This window comes from Papio anubis, chromosome 9 (genome assembly GCF_008728515.1).
Source record: "Papio anubis isolate 15944 chromosome 9, Panubis1.0, whole genome shotgun sequence".
NCBI classification, from domain to species: Eukaryota; Metazoa; Chordata; class Mammalia; order Primates; family Cercopithecidae; genus Papio; species Papio anubis.
This window is the reverse complement of record NC_044984.1, coordinates 119,567,238-119,592,099: the sequence shown is the minus strand read 5'-3', so window position 1 is coordinate 119,592,099 and position 24,862 is coordinate 119,567,238. Positions and strand designations below refer to the sequence as shown.

The 24,862-nt window shown below is 50.2% G+C and overlaps 1 protein-coding gene and 1 long non-coding RNA gene across 2 annotated transcripts in view; both read right to left on the bottom strand.

The window, feature by feature from the left end:
- Window positions 1–268: 268 nt before the first annotated feature.
- LOC108581159 lies at window positions 269–10,978 on the bottom strand. Its single transcript, XR_001893058.3, has 3 exons — window positions 10,419–10,978; window positions 7,951–8,145; window positions 269–920 (listed from the first exon to the last, which is right to left on the bottom strand). It is a non-coding gene; the product is annotated as an uncharacterized LOC108581159 (long non-coding RNA).
- Window positions 10,979–18,701: 7,723 nt separating this feature from the next.
- AACS (acetoacetyl-CoA synthetase) overlaps window positions 18,702–24,862 on the bottom strand; it is an 80,576-nt gene continuing 74,415 nt past the window's right edge. The window contains exon 18 of the mRNA XM_031650921.1: window positions 18,702–19,934. Coding sequence (XP_031506781.1) covers window positions 19,797–19,934 — 138 coding nt within the window. The 3' untranslated portion in view covers window positions 18,702–19,796. The remainder of the gene's footprint in view (window positions 19,935–24,862) is intronic.

Sequence of the window (24,862 nt, the reverse complement as noted above, 5' to 3'; positions counted from 1 at the left end):
AAAAGGGAAATCAAAGAGGAGAGAGAGATACACAGAGAGAGACAGAGAAGAGTGAGAAAGAGAAACATAGAGACGGGGAGAAGGGGAGAGAGAGACAAAAAGACAAAGAGATGGAGAGTGAGCAAGAGAGTTGTAAGGAGAGAAACTGAGAAACAGGGACTGTAAGAGAGACAGACAATGTCGAGGAGACCCCGTGACAAGGAGAGATGGGATGTGTCAGGGCACCCTGGGACAAAGTTCCTGGGACAGATAAAGCCACAGCTGTGCTTCCCTCTCTCCCAGGCACCACGTCCAACCTTGCAAAGGAAGGTGGGGCCCTCCTATTAAGGGGTCAAAGGTGAACAAGAATGAGGAACAACCCAAACGTCCATTAATAAGGGAGGGGCATAAATTACACAAGATTCATACAATGGAATACTATAGAGAAACTGAATTTTAAAATATTGTTTTTAAAAACACAAAAAACACACAAGTTTCAAGGAAGAACTCTCCTTAGGAGATATGTTAGTCTATTCAGGATGCCACAACAAAATGCCTTAGTGGGTTGTTTATAAGCAACAGAAATGTATTGCTCATAGTTCTGGAGGCTGGACAGTCCAAGGTCAACGTGCCAGCAGATTCCATGAGGGCCCACCCTCTGCATCACAGGTGGCCCCTTCTTGCAGCATCTTCGCTTGGTGGAAGGGGTGAACAAGCTCCCTTGGGCCTCTTTTAAGAGGGCACTAATCCCAATCATGACAGTAGGGCCCTCATGACCTCTCACCTCCCAAAGGCCCCACCTCTTACTACCCCCAAGGTAGGGATTAGGTTTCCACATAAGAATCTTCAGACCATAGCAGGAGACAATAGTCCTAATTATGCACATTTGCTTCAACAGCTTCCCCAGCTCCGTCCTCAGCTTGGCATTGCTGGCAGGTGACCTAAGACAACAGAAGAGTGTCACTAAATCACATTTGGGGCTGTCACCATGGTTTCCAGAAGAACATTTGTGAAGCACACCCTTCCGTCTCCCTCAGTTGAAGCTGGCCTTGAATCAGGGGCCTTTGGAGGAAGGCAAAAGGTTCTAATGTAAGGAGGTGAACCCCTTTCCCTCTCACCTACCCCTATCCTCATCTCTACCCACCCCCCAACACACACACACACACACACAGCCATGGCTGGGACAGTTAGCAAGTCCTTCTCCCAGCCTGGTCAGACCCAGAGCAGGAAGAGCACTGTGACAGAGTCCCCTCCCAGAGCCATGCCTCAGCAGGCTGTTCCCAGGCTGTTCACAAAGGCCCCATGAAGAACCCGGGCAAGAATCCATTTGCCATGTGCCCCATTTTCTAGACGTGGACACTGAGTCCCAAAACAGGTGATGTGATAAGCTGGCCAAGGGCCAGGACTTCCGCACTCACAGTCTGCCAAGGGGGCCAAGGGGGAGCCACGGTGTCTGCCTGCACAGCAGCCGTTCCCTTCCCTGCTGAGAGGAGGAGGCAGCTCTCCTTTGGTGAACTACAAAGGGATGTTGTTGACAAGGGATGCTCCCTACCATGAGTGGTCACATGACCCAAGCCTAGCCAATCAGATTCACAGGGAGGGTTTGGGACAAGCCGGGTACCCTAATTTCCACCGATGAGAGTCAGGCCTGAGAGTTTTGCTGGAATCCCTGGTTCCGAGAAGTCCAGCTTCTTGGAAAATGCCCCTGGAGTGTTCTTGGGTTGCTGAGAAGCAGGCCCTGGGAGGCCAGGAGGACAAGGGATATTGGGGGTGATTCCTATGAAAGATAAAAGGTGGAGGAAGCAGAACTGGGAAGAAAAGCCTTCAGCCCCTGACAGGAATCTCACGGCAGCCATCACAGCAAGGTCCAGTAAATTTATATTTATATGTATATTATTATTAGATATAATACTCATCATCTAAAATATTTTGAGTACCACACTTAAACGTTTTTGTTTTTCCAAACTTGACCTTTATACATCAAAGGAGGCTTCTTTCCACCCTGCACAGCTTGGATGGAGCCAGTGAGCAGAACTAGGCCCAGCCACTGCCTTTGGTTTGTCTTCCTCTGAAGGAAAAATACACCAGCAAAGACGACGTTCTATCACCCAATTTGAGTGTCTCATTACAATTACATAATGCTAATTGCCAGCTTTGTGTTCCATTTGGCAACTTGTTAAAGTAATTGAACAAAATATAACTAATGAACAATTATAATGAAGTTCATAATTAGGTCCTTGAAACACTTGATACAAAAAATATTTCAGATTCTTTTTCAAAAAAACTGTATTCAGGCCGGGCGCGGTGGCTCAAGCCTGTAATCCCAGCACTTTGGGAGGCCGAGGCGGGCGGATCACGAGGTCAGGAGATCGAGACCATCCTGGCTAACACGGTGAAACCCCGTCTCTACTTAAAAAATACAAAAAACTAGCCGGGCGTGGTGGCGGCGCCTGTAGTCCCAGCTACTCGGGAGGCTGAGGCAGGAGAATGGCGTGAACCCGGGAGGCGGAGCTTGCAGTGAGCTGAGATCCGGCCACTGCACTCCAGCCCGGGTGACAGAGCGAGACTCCGTCTCAAAAAAAAAAAAAAAAAAAAACTGTATTCAAGTGAGGTGAGGTGAGGCCGACCCAGGAACTGAAGAAAGCTATGAATGGCTCCTCTGGTTTGAAAGGAATAAAATCCCCCAAATCATTACCCAGGTAACAGCATGGGCCTCCCAGAACTGATACACTAATTTGAAGGAGATGGTGGATGTGAGTGGCTAACTCGAGGCTTTGGCAGGTAGTAGGTGAACAAGAAATACTTGTTCCTTCCCTCCTGTTGGGCAGGAAGTTCACTGAGGGGAGACAATGCTATCCATTACTGTCTATATTCTGTGGGGCCTTGTCTGGGAGCCTGACACCCAGAGGTTCTTCGAAAGTGGAGCTAAAAAGAGAATATTGAATCTGCTGCTTCCTGAAGACGTCCTTCCCCGCCACTCAAGATGAACAATAACAGAGGAACCACAGGTCACACACTCAGATCAGCAACAGTATAGCGGACTCTGTAGTTGGCAACCCAACAGCCATTACCACAATCGAGGTGAAAAATTCAATATCTAAATAGTAACTTCACAGTGGAGGAGACTGGAAGCCCCACCTTACCCAAGCAGCCAAAGTTAACATCCCCAATAATGGGACTAATGAGCATTAGTCCCGTTATTAGTAATGAGCATTAGTCCCATTATTAATAATGAGCATTAGTCCCCTTATTAGTAATGAGCATTAGTCCCATTAATAATGAGCATTAGTCCCATTACTGGGGCTCTGATGTGTGGCCTCTGATATGACCTACCTCAAGAAGGCCTCAGCACCACCTCCACACAGTCCTGCCAAAAGTTCCTAACTGAATCCAAACATCAGGAGCCATCAGACAACCCAATGTGAAGAGCATGCTGCAAAGTCACTGGCCTGTCCTCTCGAAAACATCAAAGCCATGGAAGGCAAAGAAAGTCCCAGGAAGTTCTTCTGATTCACGGAGAATAAGGAGATGTTTCAATAGAGTGCATTGTGTGATCTGGGCCTTTATTCTGCTATAAAGAACATTTTTTTTTTGAGACGGAGTCATCTGGGCTCGCTGCAAGCTCCGCCTCCCGGGTTCACACCATTCTCTTGTCTCAGCCTCCCGAGTAGCTGGGACTACAGGTGCCTGCCACCATGCCCGGCTAATTTTTTGTATTTTTAGTAGAGATGGGGTTTCACTGTGTTAGCCAGGATGGTCTCAATCTCCTGACCTCGTGATCCACCCGCCTCGGCCTCCCAAAGTGCTGGGATTACAGGCGTGAGTCACCGTGCCCAGCCAAAGGACATTATTAAGACAAAGGCAGGATCTGAAAAAGGTTAGTAGATTAGATAATAGTAGTTTCCATGTTAATTTCCTGATGATTGTGCTATGGCTATGTAAGAGAATATCCTCATTTTTAGGAATTCACAATGGAGTATTTAGGGACAAAGGGACATTGTGCCTGCAGTTGACTCAAACCATTCAGAAAAAAAAAAACCACATAAGTGTGTATGTATGCATGTGTGTGTATGTAGGGAGAGGGAAAAAGATTAAACAAATGTCACATGATGCCAACATTTGGGCAGTTTGAGTGAAGAATATCTAGAACTGTTTATGTTATTCTTGAAACTTTAATTTGAAATTATGTCAAAACACAAAAAGGAGAGGAATACTGCTTCCCAGTTTCCTCTAGAGCTAGGGGTGGCCAAGAGACACAGTTCTAGCCAATGAATTGGGGGAGAAGGCTGCTGAGGATCTTTCTGGGGATAAATTTTCCTCTGGTAAAATAAGAATGGGCTGCAAAGAGACTTCTCACCGCACTGGCTGGCTCACTGCTTTAAGAATGTGAGGATATGGTGCCAGAGCTGCAGCAGCCATCTTGTGACCATGAGGAAAAGGCCAAGAAACTCACAAAGCTTTCCCCATGTATGAGTTTCCCTGATACTGTTGCCCCACTTATTAGGTTACATAAGATCATTCAATTCCTGTACTCCTTCAATCCCATTCATCATTCCAGGCCCAATGTCAGAACCTGTATCACTCAGGACCAGGCGGACAGGGCAGCCCCCATGTCAAATATTACCAAAGGGGAAAGAGAGCTCCGGAGACCTTACATCGGCAATGAAGTGCTGTGGCCTAGAAACGACACATCCTTTCCAATCACAACTCACTGGCCTTCATAGAACACAGGGCCTGGCACTGATTCCACAATTCTTATTCTTGAGGGGTTTGCATGCCGAAGTTTTGCCCCTTTTCCTCAACTATAAATTCCTCATCGTAAGTTTTTAAAGATAATGATGCCCAGACTTTTCCCCCAAACTATTCAAATCATCACCTGAGGTCAGGAGTCCGAGACAAGCCTGGGCAACATGGTGAAACCCCGTCTCTACTAAAAACACAAAAATTAGCCAGGCATGGTGGTGCGTGCCTGTAATCCCAGCTACTCGGGAGACTTAGGCACGAGAATCACTTGAACCTGAGAGGCAGAGGGTTGCAGTGAGCCGATATCGTGGCACTGCACTCCAGCCTGAGTGACAAAATGAGGCTCCGTCTAAAAAATTTTTTAAAAATCAGAATCCCTGTGAGTAGGGCCTGGAAATCAGTATTTTACAATTCAGGTATAACATACATTTATAGTCCATAGCAAAAATTTTCACTGTACATCTCAAATATTTTTATTATGGTAAAATATACATAACATAAAACTTGCCACTTTACCCATTTTTAAGTGTACAGTTCAGTGGCATCAAGTACATTCACGGTGTGATGCAAAAGTCACCACCATCCATTTATAGAACCTTTTTATCATCCCAAACAAAAACTATGTACCCATCAAACATGCTCTCCCCATTCCTTCTCTCTCCCCATCCCTGAATAATCTCTGGTCTACTTTCTGTCTCTATGAATTTGACCATTCTAGGTATTTCATGTAAGTGGAATCATACAGTATTCTTCATTTTGTGACCAGGGTCTGTCACTTATGATAATGTGTTCAAGGTTCATGCACATTGCAGTGTATGTCTGCGTGTGTATGTGCACATGTATGCATGTGTTCATTCCTTTTCATATAATATCATGAAATAAAATGTGTTCTGGCCGGGCGCGGTGGCTCTAGCCTGTAATCCCAGCACTTTGGGAGACCGAGACGGGCAGATCACGAGGTCAGGAGATCGAGACCATCCTGGCTAACAAGGTGAAACCCTGTCTCTACTAAAAATTACAAAAAACTAGCCGGGCGAGGTGGCGGGCGCCTGTAGTCCCAGCTACTCGGGAGGCTGAGGCAGGAGAATGGCATAAACCCAGGAGGCAGAGCTTGCAGTGAGCTGAGATCTGGCCACTGCACTCCAGCCTGGGCGACAGAGCGAGACTCCGTTTCAAAAAAAAAAAAAAAAATGTGTTCTATCCCTACAATAGAATATTATTCAGCCATAAAAAGAAATGAAGTTCCTCTATGTTCTACAGTATTCTATTGCAGGGATCGAACACGTTTTGTTTATCATTCATCAGTGACAAACTCTTGGGTTGCCTCTGCCTTTTGGTGATTGTGAATAACGCTGCTACAAACATTAGCATACAAGCATCTGTTTGTGTCCTGGCTTTCAGTTCTTTTAGGTATATACCTAGTAGTGCAACTCCTGGCTCACAGGGTAATTATAAGTTTAACTTTCTGAGGAACCACCAGCATGTTTCCACAACAGATGCACAATTTACATTCCCACCAGCAAGGTACCAGGGTTCCAGTTTTTCCACATCCTCATCAAAGCCCAGTTGTTTGGTACACATACATGAACTCAAGTAACCACCATGTAGATAAAGACATCTAACATTTCCTGCACCCCAGAAGGTACCCTCATGAGAATCGGTATTGTTGCAAGCTCCCCGGCAGCCAGGGTCAGGAACCATGCCCTAAACTTTTAGTGGTTCTATCTCTGGCAAGGCTGGCTAACACTCAACCTAAAAATAAACCTCGAGTCTGAAAATGGAACATTAAAAATGACATTGTCACCTTGACAGAGTGGCTAATAATGCTCCAGCGGGCAGGAGTCCATCAATCATGGGCCTCTGCCTTCTGTTTGGAGAGCTGAGGAAGATGCCAAGATGGAAAAGAGGGATGCAGCACAGGACAAGCCAGGGTGGGTGCCTGGGCACGGAAATCCCAGCCCACACCTCCCCAGGCCTCTCCCCAAACTGGGAACAAGAAATCTAGCAGCCAGACAGAAGCACTGCCTTCCCTGAATTCAATTTGCAAGGTCAATCATGTAAGAACCCAGGCCTAATAGAATTGTCACATCTGTGTCACGGTCATTTACAACGCACTCTTGCCGCGTCTGAACATGAAAGCAATTATGTGATACATACTTTGGCAAGAACCTGAGGTTCCCATCAAGAGGGAGAGAAACACTGTCAAGTCAGGTTATTTAAAGAAAGAAAGAACGAAAAGAAGGAAAGCTACAAAGACACATTCATTATGAAAATTTGAAAATTTCCACTTCCCTAGAAATCACATAAGAAGACTTAAGAGTCGGAATCCTTTTGAAAGCTCCATTGTCTTAAGAGTATAAATAGCATCTTTTTAGAAACACACAATTTCAATCAAGCTGGAATAATGGGAAGTACCATTCATGGAACGTTGTCTTTCAAAATTTCATGACACATGAAATGATTCTCACTCCAAATCTAATTAGAGGCTCAGGCATATGAGAGCTTGTGACAACGTCAAAGCGCTTGGAAAACGTACATGTAATTGATCTTCTTCACTGGGGTATGATTTCTTTTAATCAATCTAGAGATTCAGGAAGTACCCAAAGAAAGGACCACGAGAAACAGGGTTATCAAAAGAGGGAGTCTCTCTATCCTTCTTGGGAGCTCTTTCCAAAAGGGCTGGCCCTAGCCCATGGGACCTTGGGCAAGTTCCTTGAACCTGAGCCTTATTCCCCATCTTCAAAATAGGGATAATGATGACACCTACCTCCTAGGGTTATAGTCAGGATCGTGGCCCTGGAACAGCGCCCAGCATACAGTATGTACTAGAGCAATGTTAGCTATTATTGGCACCAAGTGGCTAAGCCCTAACGGCTCAACAGAACCCAGCCCAAAGCCCACACAACTGTGACTCCAGCCCCTGAAGCCAGTGGTCTCAGGCTCTGTTGCAAAAGGACAGCTCAGCAGACCACACAATAGGAGCCATATCCTTTAGCCACCAGACAGCCCAGGCTGACAAAAATCTTTAGTAACAGGCACAGAGGGGACCCGGTAGTCATTACCAAAACTGCAGTTCCCTCTGCCCCAGCCTGGGTGAGACATGAGCACCCACCACCTCCCTCTTCAAATGCCTTCTTTCAAGTGCCAGTTCCCACCAGCAGTCCTTCAGCCCTGCTTGCCTGCAGGCCAGGGACTCCCGCCCCAGGCCACTCAAGGTTTCCATCCTACCTGGGGCCTCTGATGGACCATAGACGGGCACCGTCTCTGCTCTCCCAGGATATTTTTCGGGGAAATGGGCCATTGACGAAGACAGGTGGCATAGCACACTGCTCACAGAGTCGGCAGCCAGGATTCCCGGGCTCCAGTTCCCAGTCCGCTACTGTTGGCTGGGTGGGTCAAACTCTCTGCACCTCAGTTGTCATCCTGTAAAAACAGAGATCATAAAAGCATCTTCTTTGTGGGATACTTGTGAGGGTTAAACGAATTGATGCTTTACGTGCTCAGGACAGCCTAAGAGCTCACTGAGGGTTTGCTCAAGGAGTGGTTTCCACTCTGCTCAGCCCACACTGTAGACTTTGCAGAAACATGACTATTTTTCAGTAACCAAAGTTAATTTTTTATGAACTCCCACTCTTGTAGGGATGCTGAATCTGCCATAGGTGAGACTTCCCTTCTTTCCCCAGCGTTGTGCCTATATTTGGGCAGGAGTGTGTCTCGCCATAGCAGGGGATGGAGGGGACATGTTCTCACTATCGCCTCCCCACCGCAGTGCCCACTGAGGTGGCCTTATTGCTCTCTGGATCTAATCACTGACCCAGGGAGGCCCTTCTGGCAGAGCCTGGGGATGACGATGATGCAGACCCCGCAGGGCTGTCTGAGGACTAATGAATCAATGCACATGTAGCCCTTAGAACAGGGCCCAGCCCATGCTGGTGGTCATTCCACGTTAGCCACTTTGACCTGGCCATCGGGGACCCAAGGAATGTGGGCCCAGCCTTGCCTCATCTTCCCTTTTATTCCAAGAGAAGCTGAGAAATCTCCCAATTTCTAAATTGGCATTGGATCCAAATAAACAGTGATTGTGAGAAGCAAGCAAGATACAGCTGAGGGCTAGATTTGAACCCTTGGCCATTAGTTTGAGATGTCTGTCCCTTGTGGCTAAGTTGGCCATTCATGGCTAGTCCCATTTTACAGATGGAAGAGGTAAGGCCCTGAGTGGTCGAAAAACTTGCAGTATGACGCAGTTGGCTGAGCCAGGACTTTAACCCAGACTGTTGGATCCAGGGTCAGTCCTCTCACACTTGTGCCTTCCATTAACATCCATGGCCTTTAGACAGAGCAGGCTCCTGTTGTCCTCAGCTTCCCTGTGGCTGTACCCGACCTTCTACTTGTATTTACATCACCAAATCCCTGTTCCAATTACGACTGCTGTATAAATATACCGAAATTTAGTAGCATACAACAAAAGTGATCTTATTATATTTCACAGATTCCATGGGCCAGGAATTCAGTCAAGGCTTGACTGGGTGATTCTTCTGTTCCACGTGGTGTCAACTGAGGTTACTCAATGATATGCAGCTGGCAGATGGCCGATCCAGAGGCTGAAAGATGGCTCCATTCATATGCCTGGTGCCTTGGTGGGGATGGCTGGAAGATGGGGCTCTGCTGGGACTTCTGACCACAGCGCCTCCACGTGGCTCTTCCAGCATGGTACCTCAGGGTATGAGACCTCTTAAATGGTAGCAGGCTCCTGCCAATAAGCATCCCCAAAAGAACCAGGCAGAGCTACCTGGTTTTCCTGGTCCAGGCTATAAGTCACTGAGCGTCACCTCTGCTATACTTTATAGAACAAACCAGTCACCAGCCCACCTAGATTGGTGGGGAGGGGATATAGACATGCCCCTCACCAAAAGAAGTGTCAAAAATTGTGTGGCCGTTTTTCTTTAACTGCCACAACCCCTGAAGTAACTGTAAACTTCAAGAGCACAACAATTTTATAAGATGGATTTATCCCGGAAGGGGCTGCTTCTTCTCAAAAGGTGGCCTCCCACTTAAATCCCACGGATCCTCAAAACCCAATTCTTTCATCTGCATTCTGTGCAAATAAGCCTCATTTGTCTTCATGACCCGTCAGCATGCAGACCTAGAAAAACCTTTTTTTTTTTTTTTTTTTTTTTTTTTGGAATTCTGATTGGGAATTCTTCCAGGCCAGAACCAGGCAGTTCTTTAAAACAAGGCCTGGCTTACCGATTTGCATGCATCCACCATCACTGGGGACCTCATTGCCTGAGGCAAAGGTCCCCAACCTTTTTGACACCAGGGAACTGTTTCGTGGAAGACAGTTTTTCCATGGGGAGAATTGATTGTTGCAGGATGAAACAGTTCCACTCATCAGGCATTAGCTTCTCCTAAGGAGCGCACAACCTAGATCCCCGACATGACTGAAGTTCACAACAGAGTTTGAGCTCCTGAGAGACTCGAATGCCACGGCTGATCTGACAGGAGGCAGAGGTCAGGCGGTAACGCTCTCTCGCCTGCTGCTCACCTCCCACTGTGCGGCGCAGTTCACAGCAGACCACGGGCTGGTACTGGTCCACGGCCCGGGGCTTGGAGAACCCTGGTAAGCCATCTAGAGTCAGGCAGAGAATCAAGCAGTCACCTAAGCTCACAACTCAGCCGCGGCACTTCTTCCTCACCTGGAATTCTGCCTCTTCACAAAAGCCCCATGACTGCTATTAGGTGGAGGTGCTTGTCACGCCTGAGATCCATCCTCTCCCGGTTCAGCCTCCAAGCCCTGATCTTTCCCTGAGGCGCCTCCATGCCCCAAGCTCAGGTCACGTGTTTCCAGTTGAACTGGCCCCGCCTCCTGCCGCAGGGCAGTCACATGATCCAGGTGCCACCAATCAGAACCTCCCATTCCCCTGGTCTCCATGATTGGTTCAGAGATGGGCACATGACCTGGGCCAAGCCAATGGGACTCCTCTTCAGGCCTTTTGTTGGAACTTCGGCAAAAAGTCAGACTGAAGCCTACGCAGGAGAAAGAAGGAAGGTGAGATTGTAAAAGAATAGGAGATAGCATTTATTGAGCACCTGCTATGTGCCCAGCACTATTTTATTGGCAACATGGTTATTTCACTACCATCACAGCCCCATGAAATACATAGTATTCTCTTTTTTCTCTTTTCTTTTCTTTTTTTCTTTTTTTTTGGAAACGGAGTCTCACTGTGTCACCCAGGCTGGAGTGCAATGGCACAATCTTGGCTCACTGCAACCTCTGCCTCCTGAGTTCAAGCAATTCTCCTGCCTCAGCCTCCGAGTAGTTGGGATTACAGGTGCCCACCACCACGCCCAGCTAATGTTTGTATTTTTAGTAGAGATGGGGTTTCAGCATGTTGGCCAGGCTGGTCTCGCACTCCTGACCTCAGGTGATCCACCCGCCTCGGCCTCCCAAAGTGCTGGGATTACAGGCATGAACCACCACGCCCAGCTGAGATGCATAGTATTATTAATCCCCACATTTCTAAATGGGAGAAAGGAGGTTCAAAGAGGTTAAGTGAGGTGTGTGGTCACACAGGAAGAGGCAGAGCCATCACCCACATCCAGGCGCTTGGTTCCAGAATAGTGTTCCAGATTTAAGAAACCTTCAGGATACCTGGTTACGTTTTAGTTTCTGATTAGCAATAAATACTTTTTGGTACTTACGCATGCTATGCAATATTTGGGACGTTCTTACACTGAAAAACTAGCTATTCGTTGTTTTTCTGAAACTTACATTTAACTGGGTATCCTGTATTTTATCCAGCAACCCAATTCCAGAGCCCATGGTCTTAACCACTATGCCCTACTGCCCATACAGATGTCATGAGAGATGTTGAATCCTGATTACATTGACCCAGCCCTGGATCCTGCTGTGCCTGAAGCCAGTGATGAGAGATGGCTTTCTGTCACTTGCATCTGAAGAGTTCTGACTGACATAGTGCTGTGCCGAAGTCAAATGAGCACTTTATTGAGCCCTACTCTGTAATTAGGACCAAGGGGTGGGAGATACAGAGGAGGTGAAGGAGGAAGATTGCCATCCTCAAGGACCGGAGTGGGGCTGAGAAGACAGAACTCACATGTCTGGAGGTGCTAAGTAGAGTGTGCCGCACACGGAGGCCTGGGCCACTGGCCGAGTGTATTAGTGCTCTACTGCTGCATGGTAAATTATCACACACTTAGCAGTGGAAAACAGACCGAGACTCTGTTGTGCTGGGGTGGGAGCAGGAGACAGGCACAGGGAGGCTGCAGAGAGAAAGAAGGGGCAAGGGAGGAAAGGAGAGAGGGAGCCAGCACCTGTGAAAAGAGGAAACTAAACAGGGCTGGTTGCTGCCTCCTGCTTCTTAAAGGAAACCACCTGCCCATCCAGGGCCCACCTCCCCAGCCCTCAGTCCTGTTACTGTGTGCAGCGGGTTCCACACCTGAACGGGCTATATGACCCAGGCCTAATCAATCAGCATATTCCCTCCTCCTGGCCAGTGATTGGCTCAGGTTTGGTGATATGATCCAAATAGCCAATAAGCTTCAAGATGGGGACTCAAGTTGAAACTACTTGGGGGAAATCTTTCTTCCCGTCTTAACACTGTGAGGACATAAGCCTGGAGCTGAAAGAATTCGTCTTGCCATCATTAGAGGAGAGTCCATCTGAGAATGTCAACACAGAGGAAGGCAGAGATGAGATGGAGAGAGAGAACACTGACAATGTCATCAGAGCGTCTGGATCCAGCCACACCTGAAGCTAATCCTAGCATTGGAGTTTTCACAATGGTGAGCCAATTACCCCTTTTCTGCTTGAGCCAGTTGGTGTTGGGGTTTCTGTTACTAGTAGCCAGCAAAATATTTAGTCATGATTGAAAAAAAAAAAAAGTGGATGCCAAAAACAAGGGGACCAGGCCCCGCAGGTAAATAGTGAGCAGGGTTGGTGAGACTGATAAGCACAGAGCCTACAAAATGGAAACTGGGTCCAAGCCTCGTGGTGCCACTTGACCACCACTCCCTTTTACTCTCCCAAAAACCCAACATGACTTGTGATCTCAGTGTTTGAGCCAGGGAAAGAAAGAAAGAAGTAGGAGGGAGTCCCAAGATGAAATCGTTTGGAAATAGTCCCAGAGCATAATGAATTGACTAACACCTGTTTCTCCCCTGGAAGTCATCTAATGAAATTATTAGACCATCAATTTACCACCGTGATGGCCAAGAGTGCTCTTTAACGGGATAAACCGTGACAACAAAGCCAGAATTCCACTTGTAATATGCCTTACACACCTTTATTTTTTGTTTGTTTTTGTTTTTTCTTCACTGCAACCTCCGCCTCCCGGGTTCAAGCGATTCTCCTGCCTCAGACTCCTGAGTAGCTGGGATTACAGGTGTGCACCACCATGCCCGACTAATTTTTGTGGGTTTTTTTGTTTTGTTTTTTTTTTTTTGGTATTTTTAGTAGAGATGGGGTTTTGCCATGTTAACCAGGCTGGTCTCAACCTCCTGACCTCAGGTGATTTGCCTGCCTCAGCCTCCCAAAGTGCTGGGATTACAGGTGTGAGCCACCATGCCTGGCCATTAAACACCTTCTTTAACAGGCCTTCACTTATGATTCTCTTTAAAGTTTGGACACACATTGGCAGGAAGCTTTTAGAAATCATTTGCACTAATCTAAAATGCAGTCATGGCTCAGAGTAAAAGAATCTCAGCTCCTCAAAGCCAGCTGAAGCTTCTGAGGCCTAATCAGACAGGCTCCTGATCATCTTTGCTGTGTGTTCACTGCCTGTCTGCTGGATGGTCAGAACCCTTCTCATGTTTTGCACACACATGACGCTCAGGCACAGTGAGAGGAGAAGAGCAAGAAGGGAAGGAGGAAGCTGGTGAGCCAACGTCCTGTAGTCATTGGGCTTTCACCAGCCAGCGCCCAATGCAGACCCACCTGCCGCCCCTACTGAGCCCAGCAAAAGGAGCTGCCCTCGGCACGATCTTCCAAATGCTCATCCAATGATGTCACTGCTCTGGGCACTCTTAGAATGTGGTCCATGCCCAGCACTGCGATCCCACCTGCTCTCCCACTCTCTTGCCACCTGTATTAGTCAGGGTTCCCTAGAGGGACAGAACTAAGAGGATAGGTAGATATAAGGGGAGTTCATCTTAAAGTATTAACTTACACAATCACAAGGTCCTACAATAGGCTGTCTGCAAGCTTAAGGAGCAAGGAAGCCAGTCTGAGTCTCAAAACTGAAGAACTTGGAGCGTGATGTTCGAGGGCAGGAAGCATCCAGCGCGGGAGAAAGACGTAGGCTGGGAGGCTAGGCCGATCTCACCTTTTCATGTTTTTCTGCCTGGCAACTGATTAGATGGTGCCCACCAGAATAAGGGTGGGTCTGCCTTCCCCAGCCCACTGACTCAAATGTTCCTCTCCTTTGGCGACACCCTCACAAACACATCCAGGATCAATACTTTGCCTCCTTCAATCCAATCAAGTTGACACTCAGTAGTAACTATCACACCTGCATATTCTCCAAATAGCCTTTCTTGTTCCTGTAGTTCAGTTCATTCCCGTCTCAGGACCTCTGGCTGGCTGGTCATCCGACGATCTTCACATGGCAGTGTCAGGCCTCCCAGGCTACGACTTCAGTGTCACCTAAAGGAGGCCCCCGACCACTGTGGCTAAAGAGCATCCTGTCCCATCAGACCTCCTCTTGTTTCCTGTTGGCCATCTGCCTGCCTCCATGAGGCATACCCTCTGTGGTGCAAAGAGCTCAACTACCCTGGTGATCACTGGGTCCAAGGATAAGCACAGATATATCCGTTGGACACCTGAGTTAGTACCTGGTCCCCGGGCTCTGCAGAACACTGAAGAAAAGCCACTTGATTGGGACACAGAGCTGTCACTGAACTGAAAACCACTGAGGGCACAGGCTGAGGTCCGGTGGCCATGAGCAGCTGCACTTGGTCAGTGTTCTGTGAGAACAGGGAAATCGCCCTGCTTGCCTGCCTGTCTGAATGGGCATTGGGCTTTCGGGATTCAACTTGGACTAGAATAGAAACTACATTCTGACATCCTCACAGCTCTGTTCTTTGGGGTTTGGGGATTTGGGGTTTGTTTTTTGAGACAGAGTCTTGCTCTGTCACCCAGGCTGGAGTGCAGTGGTGCAATTGCAGCTCGCTGTGGCCTCAACCTCCCAGGCTCAAGGGATCCTCCTGTCTTAGCCTCCTGAGTAGCTAGAACCACAGGTGCACGCCACCACACCCAGCTAATTTTTAAAAAACTGTTTGTAGTCAGGATCTCACCGTGTTGCCCAAGCTGGTCTCAAACTCCTGGACTCAAGCAACCCTCCTGCCTTGGCGTCCTCCCAAAGGGCTAGGATTACAGGCGTGAGCCACCATGCCTGGCTCTTTCGGGTTTTGATAGGCATGCATTCTCAGCTTTAAAGGCACATACACACACATATTCACACACATATGTTCACACACATGTACACATACATTCACATACACACATAAGGCCAAAGTTGTAAAAACCGACACGTTTGCCTCACAAACCTCACAGTCCACCCTTCAAAATACAGAGATGCAAACACAAGCAGCATCGCCTCTGCACATGCATGCTCCACCCCAGCTGATTTTCCAGCTCCCAGGCAGCAGGACCCAGCGGGGTAACCCCCATCCCAGGTCAAGCGAAGCAGCAGCCACCCAGGAGTCAGGCACAGAAGCAGCCAGATTCCTTCATTCCTGTGGGAGGGGCTGCAACTGTCCCCCATCACCATTCCCCACCCTTCCTTGTCACAGAGCCATCTCTACCCACCACGAGAGTTCTGGGAGGGCACCCATCACCCTGCTGGGCAGCACATCTCCCCGCCTCCTACACAGCTGATTGTAGTCGGGTGACAAGGTTGTGGCCAAGGGGGTGAGGGTTAAGGTTAGGTCACCTCTTCCATGACTGTGGTGACCCAACATCTTCCAAGTGGACAAGACCTGCACACCAGTGGGGGAAGCAGCCATTTGGAAGCCCAGGTCCTTGGGTGACCTTGCAAAACAAAGCCACCAGCCCACCCCGGCCCACCCATTCACCTCAGAGTGGCGACAGGAGGGAACACACGTTCCTGATTGAGCCAGATTTGGGGGCACCTGTTAGAGCAGCCCAGCTTGAACGTAGTGACAGATTATCCCCATAAATCCACACATGACAGTCCCTCTGAAGGCTTGAGCCTATTGCAGGATAGGATGTGGCTGGGTCCTCAAAGACAGTTTTGTTCCCCATGAGCCCTTCTCCTGGGCGTTTGCAGACTCGAGGGAAGGGCTCTTCTGCTCACCTATAGCCATGGTGCCAGGGGTGTTACGACATCAGGAAGATGCCTTTCCTAAGGAGTGTGGGTTTCAGGCCGTCTGTTTGAGAAACAGATGAGTGAGCCAACCGAGGCGCTATCCTAGAGGGCTCAGATGCCACTGTGGGGACAGGTCAGTGGCTGCCTGCAGCTGGAGTTTATCAGTTCAGCTCCAGCTGAGAATCCTCCCAGGCGAGAAGGTGGAGCTGGGCAGCCCGAGCGTGAGAAGGAGGCCTCCAGCCTGGAGAAGGTTCCTGGAGGTGGGCAGGAAGGGCCTGGAGGAGGACCAGCTGCTCAGAGACCTGCTGGCCATGGGAGACAGCAGAATCCTGGCAGCCCCAGCCAGGCTGCATGGCAGATCCTGATGCCTTTAGAAGCTCCTGATGGGACAGGCCTGGTGGGGAGCTGGAAGAAGACGAGAAGGCACGGTGCAGCCCACAGCCATCTCAAAGATGAAAAGGCAGCTGGCCGGCAGGTGGTGGGTTTTTGAGAGTAATGCTCAGGCCAAGGAACGTCAAAAGCAGCCTCAGCACCACGTGCACTCAACTGGCTGTTGTTCCAGACCATCTGTTTCTCATTAATGAAGTTGTCCGGCAGGGCTTATTAATAAGGATGCGTGGGCTTATTCAGCCTGGGCCGTCTTGCTGGAACTAAAGGGCATACTGATTAAGCTGTAATGACTCCTCAGGCACTGTCAACATGAAGGGAATCTCCAAGCACCTGGTGAGAGGAGAGGACCTTGCAGGCCCCAGGCCCGACCTGAACCCTAAGGCCCACGGGCCACTCACAGGAGAGGACAATCCCAGCCCAAGTGTCATCAATCAGGGTTCCCTGCTGCTCCCAACAACCACCATCCACTTCTTCCTTGGCCAACAGGACCAGACTGTGTTTGCAAAGTGAGGTCAGCAGAATAGCAGCCCCCGAAGATACCCACATCCTAATCCCTGGGACCTATGAATGGGTTAGGTTACAGGGCGCTGTGGGTTAGGTTACATGGCGCTGTGCGTTAGGTTACACGGCGCTGTGGGTTGGGTTACATGGTGCTGTGCGTTAGGTTATATGGTGCTGTGAGTTGGATGTGGCTTGTCCATGCCAAAACTCATGTTGACATTGATACCCAATGTAGCAGTGCTGGGAGGGGTCAGATCCCTCCTGAATACATTAATGCCCTCCGTAGGGGTTGAGTTTTTGCGGTCACTTGTGCCTCGTGAGAACAGATTAGTTCCCAAGGGCGCGGTTGTTGAAGGGTCTGGTTTCCTCTCACCACGTGATCTCTGCATGCACCTGTTCCCCCTCCATGTTCTTCCCTGAGTGGAAGCAGAGTGAGGCCCTCACCAGATGCAGCTGCCCACGCTTGGACTTTTCAGCCACCAGAATCATGAACCAAATGAACCCCTTAGTAAATTATTAACTTATAAATCACCCAGCTTCAGGTGTTCTGTTGAACAAAACAAAATGGACTAAGACGTGGTGAGGGGCAATGAGGGCTGCAGATGGAATTACGGTTGTTAATCAGCACATATTAAAATAAGGAGATTATCCTGACTTACTCAAGTGGGCCTGCTGCAACCACAGGGGGTTCTTACATGTGAACATGGCAGGTGGGAGTGTCAGCGTCAGAGAGCTGCAGCGGAAGGAGGGTGTGACCGGCCACTGCTGAAGACAACAGGACACTACCAGACAAGAAACACAGTGGCCTCTAGAAGCAGGAGAAGGCAAGGAAATGGATTCTCCCCTGCAGATTCCTGAAGGAACACAGCCCTGCTGTCACCCTGATTTCAGCCCAGTGACACCCACAGCCGACTTCTGACCTCCAGGACTGTAATTAGGGCTGTGTTAAGCCACTGCCTTTGTGAAAATTTGTTACAGCAGCTGTCGGAAACTCACAAAAAGGGAACAGGTCCTGTTTGAAATACTCAAGACCCCCAGATGCCCTTGCAGCAAAGGTGGCCTCGTGTCCCCATGCCGGCTGGTGAGCCCCAGCAGATACTGCTGGCTTTCCAGAAAAGCCCTCATTTTGTGGATAAAAAGGGACGCACTCCAGAGATGCAGCTTTTTGCCTTCACCCAGCCCCCTTCTCACTCCCACCTTCTTCCTGCCTCGAGCACGGATGAAAGACTAGAGGTGGGGCAGCCACCCAGGGCCAAGATGATGACTGCCACATCCTGAGGACAGCAGAGTGCGACAGACAGGAGCCAGGACTGCTGCACTGTGGAGTCGCTGCCTGGCCCCAGGAGAATGGACTGCCTCCAACTTCCTGTGACGTGAGAGCCATAAACGCTGCTGGGCCGAGCCTGGATTCCATGGCATGCAGCCAGACACAACCAAGTGACATGCAGCTCTTGCGATGACAAGAAAGGAGCTGACGTCCAGAAACCTGGCTGGCGCTGGGTGTTGGGGAGTCTCAGGGTGAAGGGGGCCCAGGGTGCTGGCTTCACACGGAGCAGCGCTCGGCCAGTTGGTCACAAGGGAATGTGGGTAAGTACCAGGGCCCTGGGAAGTGCCCCCCAACAATTCGAACCACACAACGCCAGGGCATAGCTGTTGGCGGGCGCACAAGCACCACCAGCCTCACACACGCACATGCAGTCTCCCCCATCAGAGAAAACTTTACACAAGCACACTGCACACGCATTGTGGGTGCACGCGCACACCTGTATATATTTATTGCATAAAATTCATCATAGCACTTTACCCCGTATTTTTATAATCCAAAAGGAAAACGATTCAAGAAAGGATTTCATTGTGCTCAGTTTCAAAAAATATAAAAATGAACATCAGATTACAGATACAAGTTCATATGCTGAACTGAATGGTACCTACCAACTGCCTGGCTATGGAAACCCGTGACTTGACTTAGGGGTGGGGTGCTGATGACATGATCTCGACAGGAACCCCCTAGCGACTCTCAGGCGGAGGCAGCGCAGGGATGCGGTTCCTGGTGAGGAGGACCTCAGTGACCGCGCTGCCTGGGCTCACGGCTGGAGGGCTCACCCATGAGGGACACAGGTGGACACCCGCTGCTTCACACGCCTAAGTCACATTAGAAACATGTAAAGCCATGCAAAGTCTGTGCAATAAAGAGATCCTGTATGAAATCCACTCGCTCCTCGGAGGGAAGCTGGCCCGGAAGCGCGCTCTGGTTGAAGAGTGACGCACGGTCCTCCAGGGCCTACATTCCATCCGTGACACAGACGCACGAGCACCCAGACCACCGGTCCTAACAGCAGCTGTGAAAAGTTGTGTCAAGTCACGGGGGTTCCTTTGTAACAGCTAAAGCTCAAAGGCATGCTGGACCCTGAGGGAAAACAGGTGAGCCTGAGACGGGAAGGGAAGAAAGGGATTTGCACCTTCACAGAGCAAAACGGGACGACGGGAGGGGGAGGCTGAAGACAAGACCTTGGCTCAGGAGTGTGTCTGTCCTCAGCACCAACCAGCCCCACCGTTCCCACTGCACTGTGTGTGCAAAGACACACACTCTCACCACGGTGCCACGCGTGCGGCCCAGACACTCCCTGTCTGAAGGCCAGAATCCCGCTCCAGCGTGCGGAAGATCCCCGTACCCACCAGATTTAACGACAAAACAGAGAAACGATCCCTCCCCAAGCCCACAGAACACTTGGTGCAAACATCCTTTTACAACAGCTGCAGGTTTCTCTGTAATTTCTTGAGCACACAAAAGTAACAGGACACACAGGTACAGCTGAGTGACACGCCAGCCAGTCCGACTCAGAAGCCCTGCAGCTCAGGGATGTCCCGGTACAGATCCAGGGTCTCAGGGTTCGAGAAAGCACCTCCTTGCTCCACAGCTTTTCCAGCGATGATCTGTTTGACGGCAACTTCCACTTTCTTGCCATTGAGCGTATACTGAGAGGGAAAGGTAGAAAAACAAGAAACGGCATTTAAACCTGAAGGGGGGAGAATCCACAGCCCTGGGTATATCCAGGCCCCAAAGGCCCGGCTCCACCTGGAGCACCAAGAGCAAATGGGTCTCAGCTCCCAGATGCCCCTCTTCCCACCAGGTCTGCAAACATGCACCGAAGTACGCTGAACTGACTGCTGTCCCCTCTGTGTGTGGGGGAGAAAACCTGCTCTGAAAGGCAATTTCGAGGCCCGGTGCTGAAACCCAACGCTAACCCCCTCCAAACCCCGCCCCCCGCCCCCACGCTGCCACTGGCATGGCTGTTGAGAAAGTGCGGCTATTTCAAAGATGCCCAGAGGTCACCATGAGCATGTTCATTTTTCTAACGCTGCACACTCCACTGGGCCCTGTTGGGACCCACCACGTGCCACATCCAAGGTGGCCTCGAGAGGGCCCTCCAGACACCCCACTGACCGACCGCGGCAGTGAATATTCCAGATGGCAGTATAAAAAAAGAGTGTCTCTCAGGGTTCAGGGTCTGCCTGACCAGGATAAAAATGCAGACATAGATCATTCCTAAATCCCAGCAGGCACCCTGGGCAAGAAAGTTTTCAGGGAAGATGTGGCTTCTGCCACCCCATCTGGGGGATGCTGGGTGAATTCCTGAACCTGAGTTCGTTTCCTTGAATGAAGGGGGGTTGGTGCCAGCACTGAGGCTGTAGGGCTGTGAGTCAGGGTGAATCAGTCAGGGCACACACAGCTTCACAAGCGCCTAGCTACTACGTTTTATGATTTTACTTTTATTTATACTTTTTTATACTTCTCTATATATTTTATCACATGTTATTCTATGATAAAGACCAGTTATTGCCATTACTTCAGAAGTGGCCCAGCTTCCTAGAACTAGAGGCAAGAGCGTCCTCAAGGTACCAAGAACTCCTCCTCGAAGCCAGCCAGCTGCACGGGACAGTGCACTCCTTCTTCTCACAGTCGGGCCCTTTCCAAACACTCAGGGTTCCCTCTAAGATTCATGGCACATGTGTTTCACCTTGAATCCAAATGAGCCCTTGGCAGTGTTGGTGTGTTGTGAGCTAGGAAACCTCAGGAGCAACAGAGCCCAGTAACGCTCCTCTGCCCGAGCCCTCGATCACTGGCGCCTTTTTTTTTTTTTTTAAACCGAGATATAATTAAAATTCATTCACTTGAAAAATTCAGTCGACGTGTGAACTAATTAAGGATCTAAGAGCCGACTTCCTTCCGAGGGCCTGCCTGTCACTTCATGTGGTGTCGCTGGCCCTCCCACCGTGAGACGCAAATGTCTCGCCTGCTCTGTGCCCCACTACGCTTCACGCAGGGGTCCACGTGCAGCTCACAGGAGCTAATACCGCCACCTTCCACCCACTGGCCAAATACAGCAGCATCCTCTTAAAAGAAATCCTGCTACCGTTTCCTCTGGGGAGAGAGGAAAGGTAGAGGAAAGGGAAAGAGAAAGGAAGAAGCCGCCGTCCCCCTGCCCCCCTGCCCCCCAACCAGCTCCTGCACGAGGCCTCCCCAGGTAGACAGGAGCCCAGCAGCCTCCTGTCAGGAAGGGCCAGACATCCCAGCCATGACCCAAGCAAAGGCCAGCTGAACTTGGGACGGCCATGGCTGTCTGAGGGCTACAGGTGGGAAGCCCTCAAATGCCAGGAGTCCATTCCACTTGGCCATGACCCTCCCAGGGTCCCCAGGTCTTTATTCTGGGTGAGCAGAAGGCGGAGCTGACTATGGACACCACTTCCTTGGGCAGAACCCCTCATCTCTCTGGGTTTCCTCATCTGTAAGATGGGTGTGAGGAAGACAAGCTTGTCCCACCTCACGAGGCTCAGAGGACCAGCTCCCCACGCCCCATTCACTCACCAGACACCAAAAGCACCTGCTGTTTGCCAGGCAGTCAGCTGAGCTCCGAAGAAAAGGAGGTAAACCCACAAGGTTCCTGTTCTCAAGTGGCCTCCGCTCCACACAGAAAGATGTGAACATACACAAGAACTCACCTTCAGTCCCCCCATGGCAAATACTGTCAAAGCTAAAGATGGAGGCCAGGACATCGTTCAAACAGGAAATGCAGGGAAAGCCTCTCTGACTTTTGCGCAGAGAGCAGCTGAGATCAGGTGTGTGGAAGGGCTTTGCAGGGCATGCAGACCTATTCTGAATGAAGGCTGACGGTGAGCGGAGGCAGCACACAAACCGAGGCACGGGGACTGCGTTCTGGGCACCCTGTGGCCCACGGCACCCACCAGAGAGGCTCTGTTGTCAACCCATCTTAGAGATGGGGAAACTGAGGCTTGGATGCTGAGTTGCCCAAAGTCATGCCTCAGGGGTAGAGGGGAGGCCAGGGCTAAGTGACAGAGCCCCTGTGCATAAAGACCCTCAGAGGACCCGCTGTGAAGGCTGGCGGCAAGGACTGCGCCGGCCAGAGCCTCCCGAGTCCCCCGGGGCCGCTCACTCCATTAGAGCCGCATCACCACCCTGAGCTCTGGCGGGCGGTCGAGGGGCTCCTCTCCCCATGTCACAGGCCAGAGACAGGACCGGTCTTACTCAACACGAGGAGTGGGGCTGGCTCTGGGCCCAGATCTCTCCTGAGCACTCGCCAGGAACCCCTTAAATGCTGAAAATGGCACTGGCTTCCCAGGGAACAGAAGCGGCAGTGTCTCTCCACACAGAGACAGAGATGGGCCGCCGCTTATTCCCACCGCTAGGATGCGCCCCGGGCTTAGGCTATTCTCGGGGTGGTGAGGGAGGGTAGCCCACTCCCCACAAGCACCATGTGAAGGGTCAGACCCGCAACAGGCTCTCCTGCCTCAGCAAGGCCCTGGGACTTTGCAGATGAGACCTCAGTTGTCCTCTTCTGACCCTGAAGTGGGTCCAGTTCCCGAATGGGCAGACTGGGGCCACGCCATGTCACCTCCCTGTGGATGCTGGGCCCCTCCCTAGCTCGGCAACCAAAGAGGTAAATCCACTCCTAAGCCTGCCACGAGGGCCCGAAAATAAAAGGGCATTCCAAACTCTGGAGGAACCCTCCAAAAGACTTCCCAAATGGACCCAGGAGAAGCCCCTATCTGGGGAGAAAAAGGGCCCAGAGCCCCGCTGGGAGCCCCGGCCGCAAGCCCACAAAAGCCAGGACGACCAGGGAAAGAAACGTGCTGAGTTTTCGCCCTTCATAATAAATCGTCCCACTACCCTCGTGATCAGCTACGGTTTGGTAGTAACTGTTCTGGCGGCAAAAGACCCAAGTTCTTTTTCAATAATATAAAGCCAAGGAGACAAAGTCAAATTCCAGTTCCCTAAAATGTTCCAGATGAGACAGCACTGATTCACCAAAGGAAAACCTTAGACCCTCATCAGGAAAAGACAGTAAGGGTCACTGATTCAAGAAGTGCCTTCTTGGAGAGCACCAATGTCCCCACAGAGAGCCGCCAAGAGTCACCAACCAAAAAAAAAGAGAGAAAGAAAAAGATGAAAAAAGAGAGAAAGAAAAAGATGAAAAAAGAGAGAAAGAAAAAGCCCCAAGCTGCAGGGCTCTTCCCACGCAAAACCAGAACGCAAAGGAAACGTGTGGACACCACAAAAGGGAACCAACACCGCAGATGTGGACAGGAGCCGGGAGGAGGAGGAACAGGGTCCTGAGTGGGAGTCAGCGCAGACGTGGACAGGAGCCGGGAGGAGGAGGAACAGGGTCCCGAGTGGGAGTCAGCGCAGACGTGGACAGGCGCCGGGAGGAGGAGGAACAGGGTCCCGAGTGGGAGTCAGCGCAGGTGTGGACAGGCGCCGGGAGGAGGAGGAACAGGGTCCCGAGTGGGAGTCAGTCTTCCAGGGATGGTCAGGGATTGCACACCGTGGCCGTGCTGCAAGCACTCTTCCCAGCCCCCACTCCTGGACAGGTTGTTTTGAAGATGCTGAAATAACTTTTAAGGCAAAGAGAATGATCTATGGGTTTCAAAGTCAACAGCATCGCATATTTCAACATTCCCCAGGAAGCAGCCTCTCCTGGTAAACCCTGTCTCTGGTGATACGTCACAGACTCAGCCCTGCTCCGGCAACCACAAAGTCAGCTTCCCCGGGGAACCCAGTGAGTGTCTGCTCCCATCTTCTCCTTAATGAACAGCCATTCCGTGGGCTTCACATACAGCCTGCCACTGTCTGTTTAAATTGTTGTGTGCATACACACACACACACACACACACAGAGAGAGAGAACAGCTTCTGTCAGCTTGCAGGGCACCCATTTTGTAAGCAATGCAAATGAAAGCTGTGATCCAATCTGGGTGAACCTCCTCCTCCCCGACTTAGAATCGAAGCAGAGTGTACTGGGGCCAGGGGCTGGGGGATGACCACACAGCCTTCAGAAGTCCTGCCTCTAAAAAGTGTCAAGTCTTGTATGAAACGGAAGAACTTAAAAGGCAAGAGCAACGCTTCCCAGCAGCACTTTAAAAAATTAAAATTGGCTGGGTAGAGTGGCTCATGCCTGTAATCCCAGCGCTTTGGGAGGCTGAGGTGGGCGGATCACCTGAGGTCAGGAGTTTGAAACCAGCCTGGCCAACATGGCAAAACCCCGTCTCTACTAAGAATACAAAAACTAGCCAGGCATGCTGGCATGCGACTGTAGTCCCAGCTACCAGCTACTCAGGAGGCTGAGGCAGGAGAACTGCTTGAACCTGGGAAGCGGAGGTTGCAGTGAGCTGAGATTGAGCCACTGCATTCCAGCCTGGGTGACAGAGACTCAGTCTCAAAAAAATAAAATAAAAAATAAAAAGTTAAAATTAATGTTCTCATTAAAAATTTTGAGAACACACTAAAACCACAGGTTAGCAGGGAGAAGCCAGCTGGACCTGCAGGGCTGGGCCCGCTAACCCTCCGAACATGGGTATTTAGCAGAAGCTGCTTTAAATGCAGTCTTA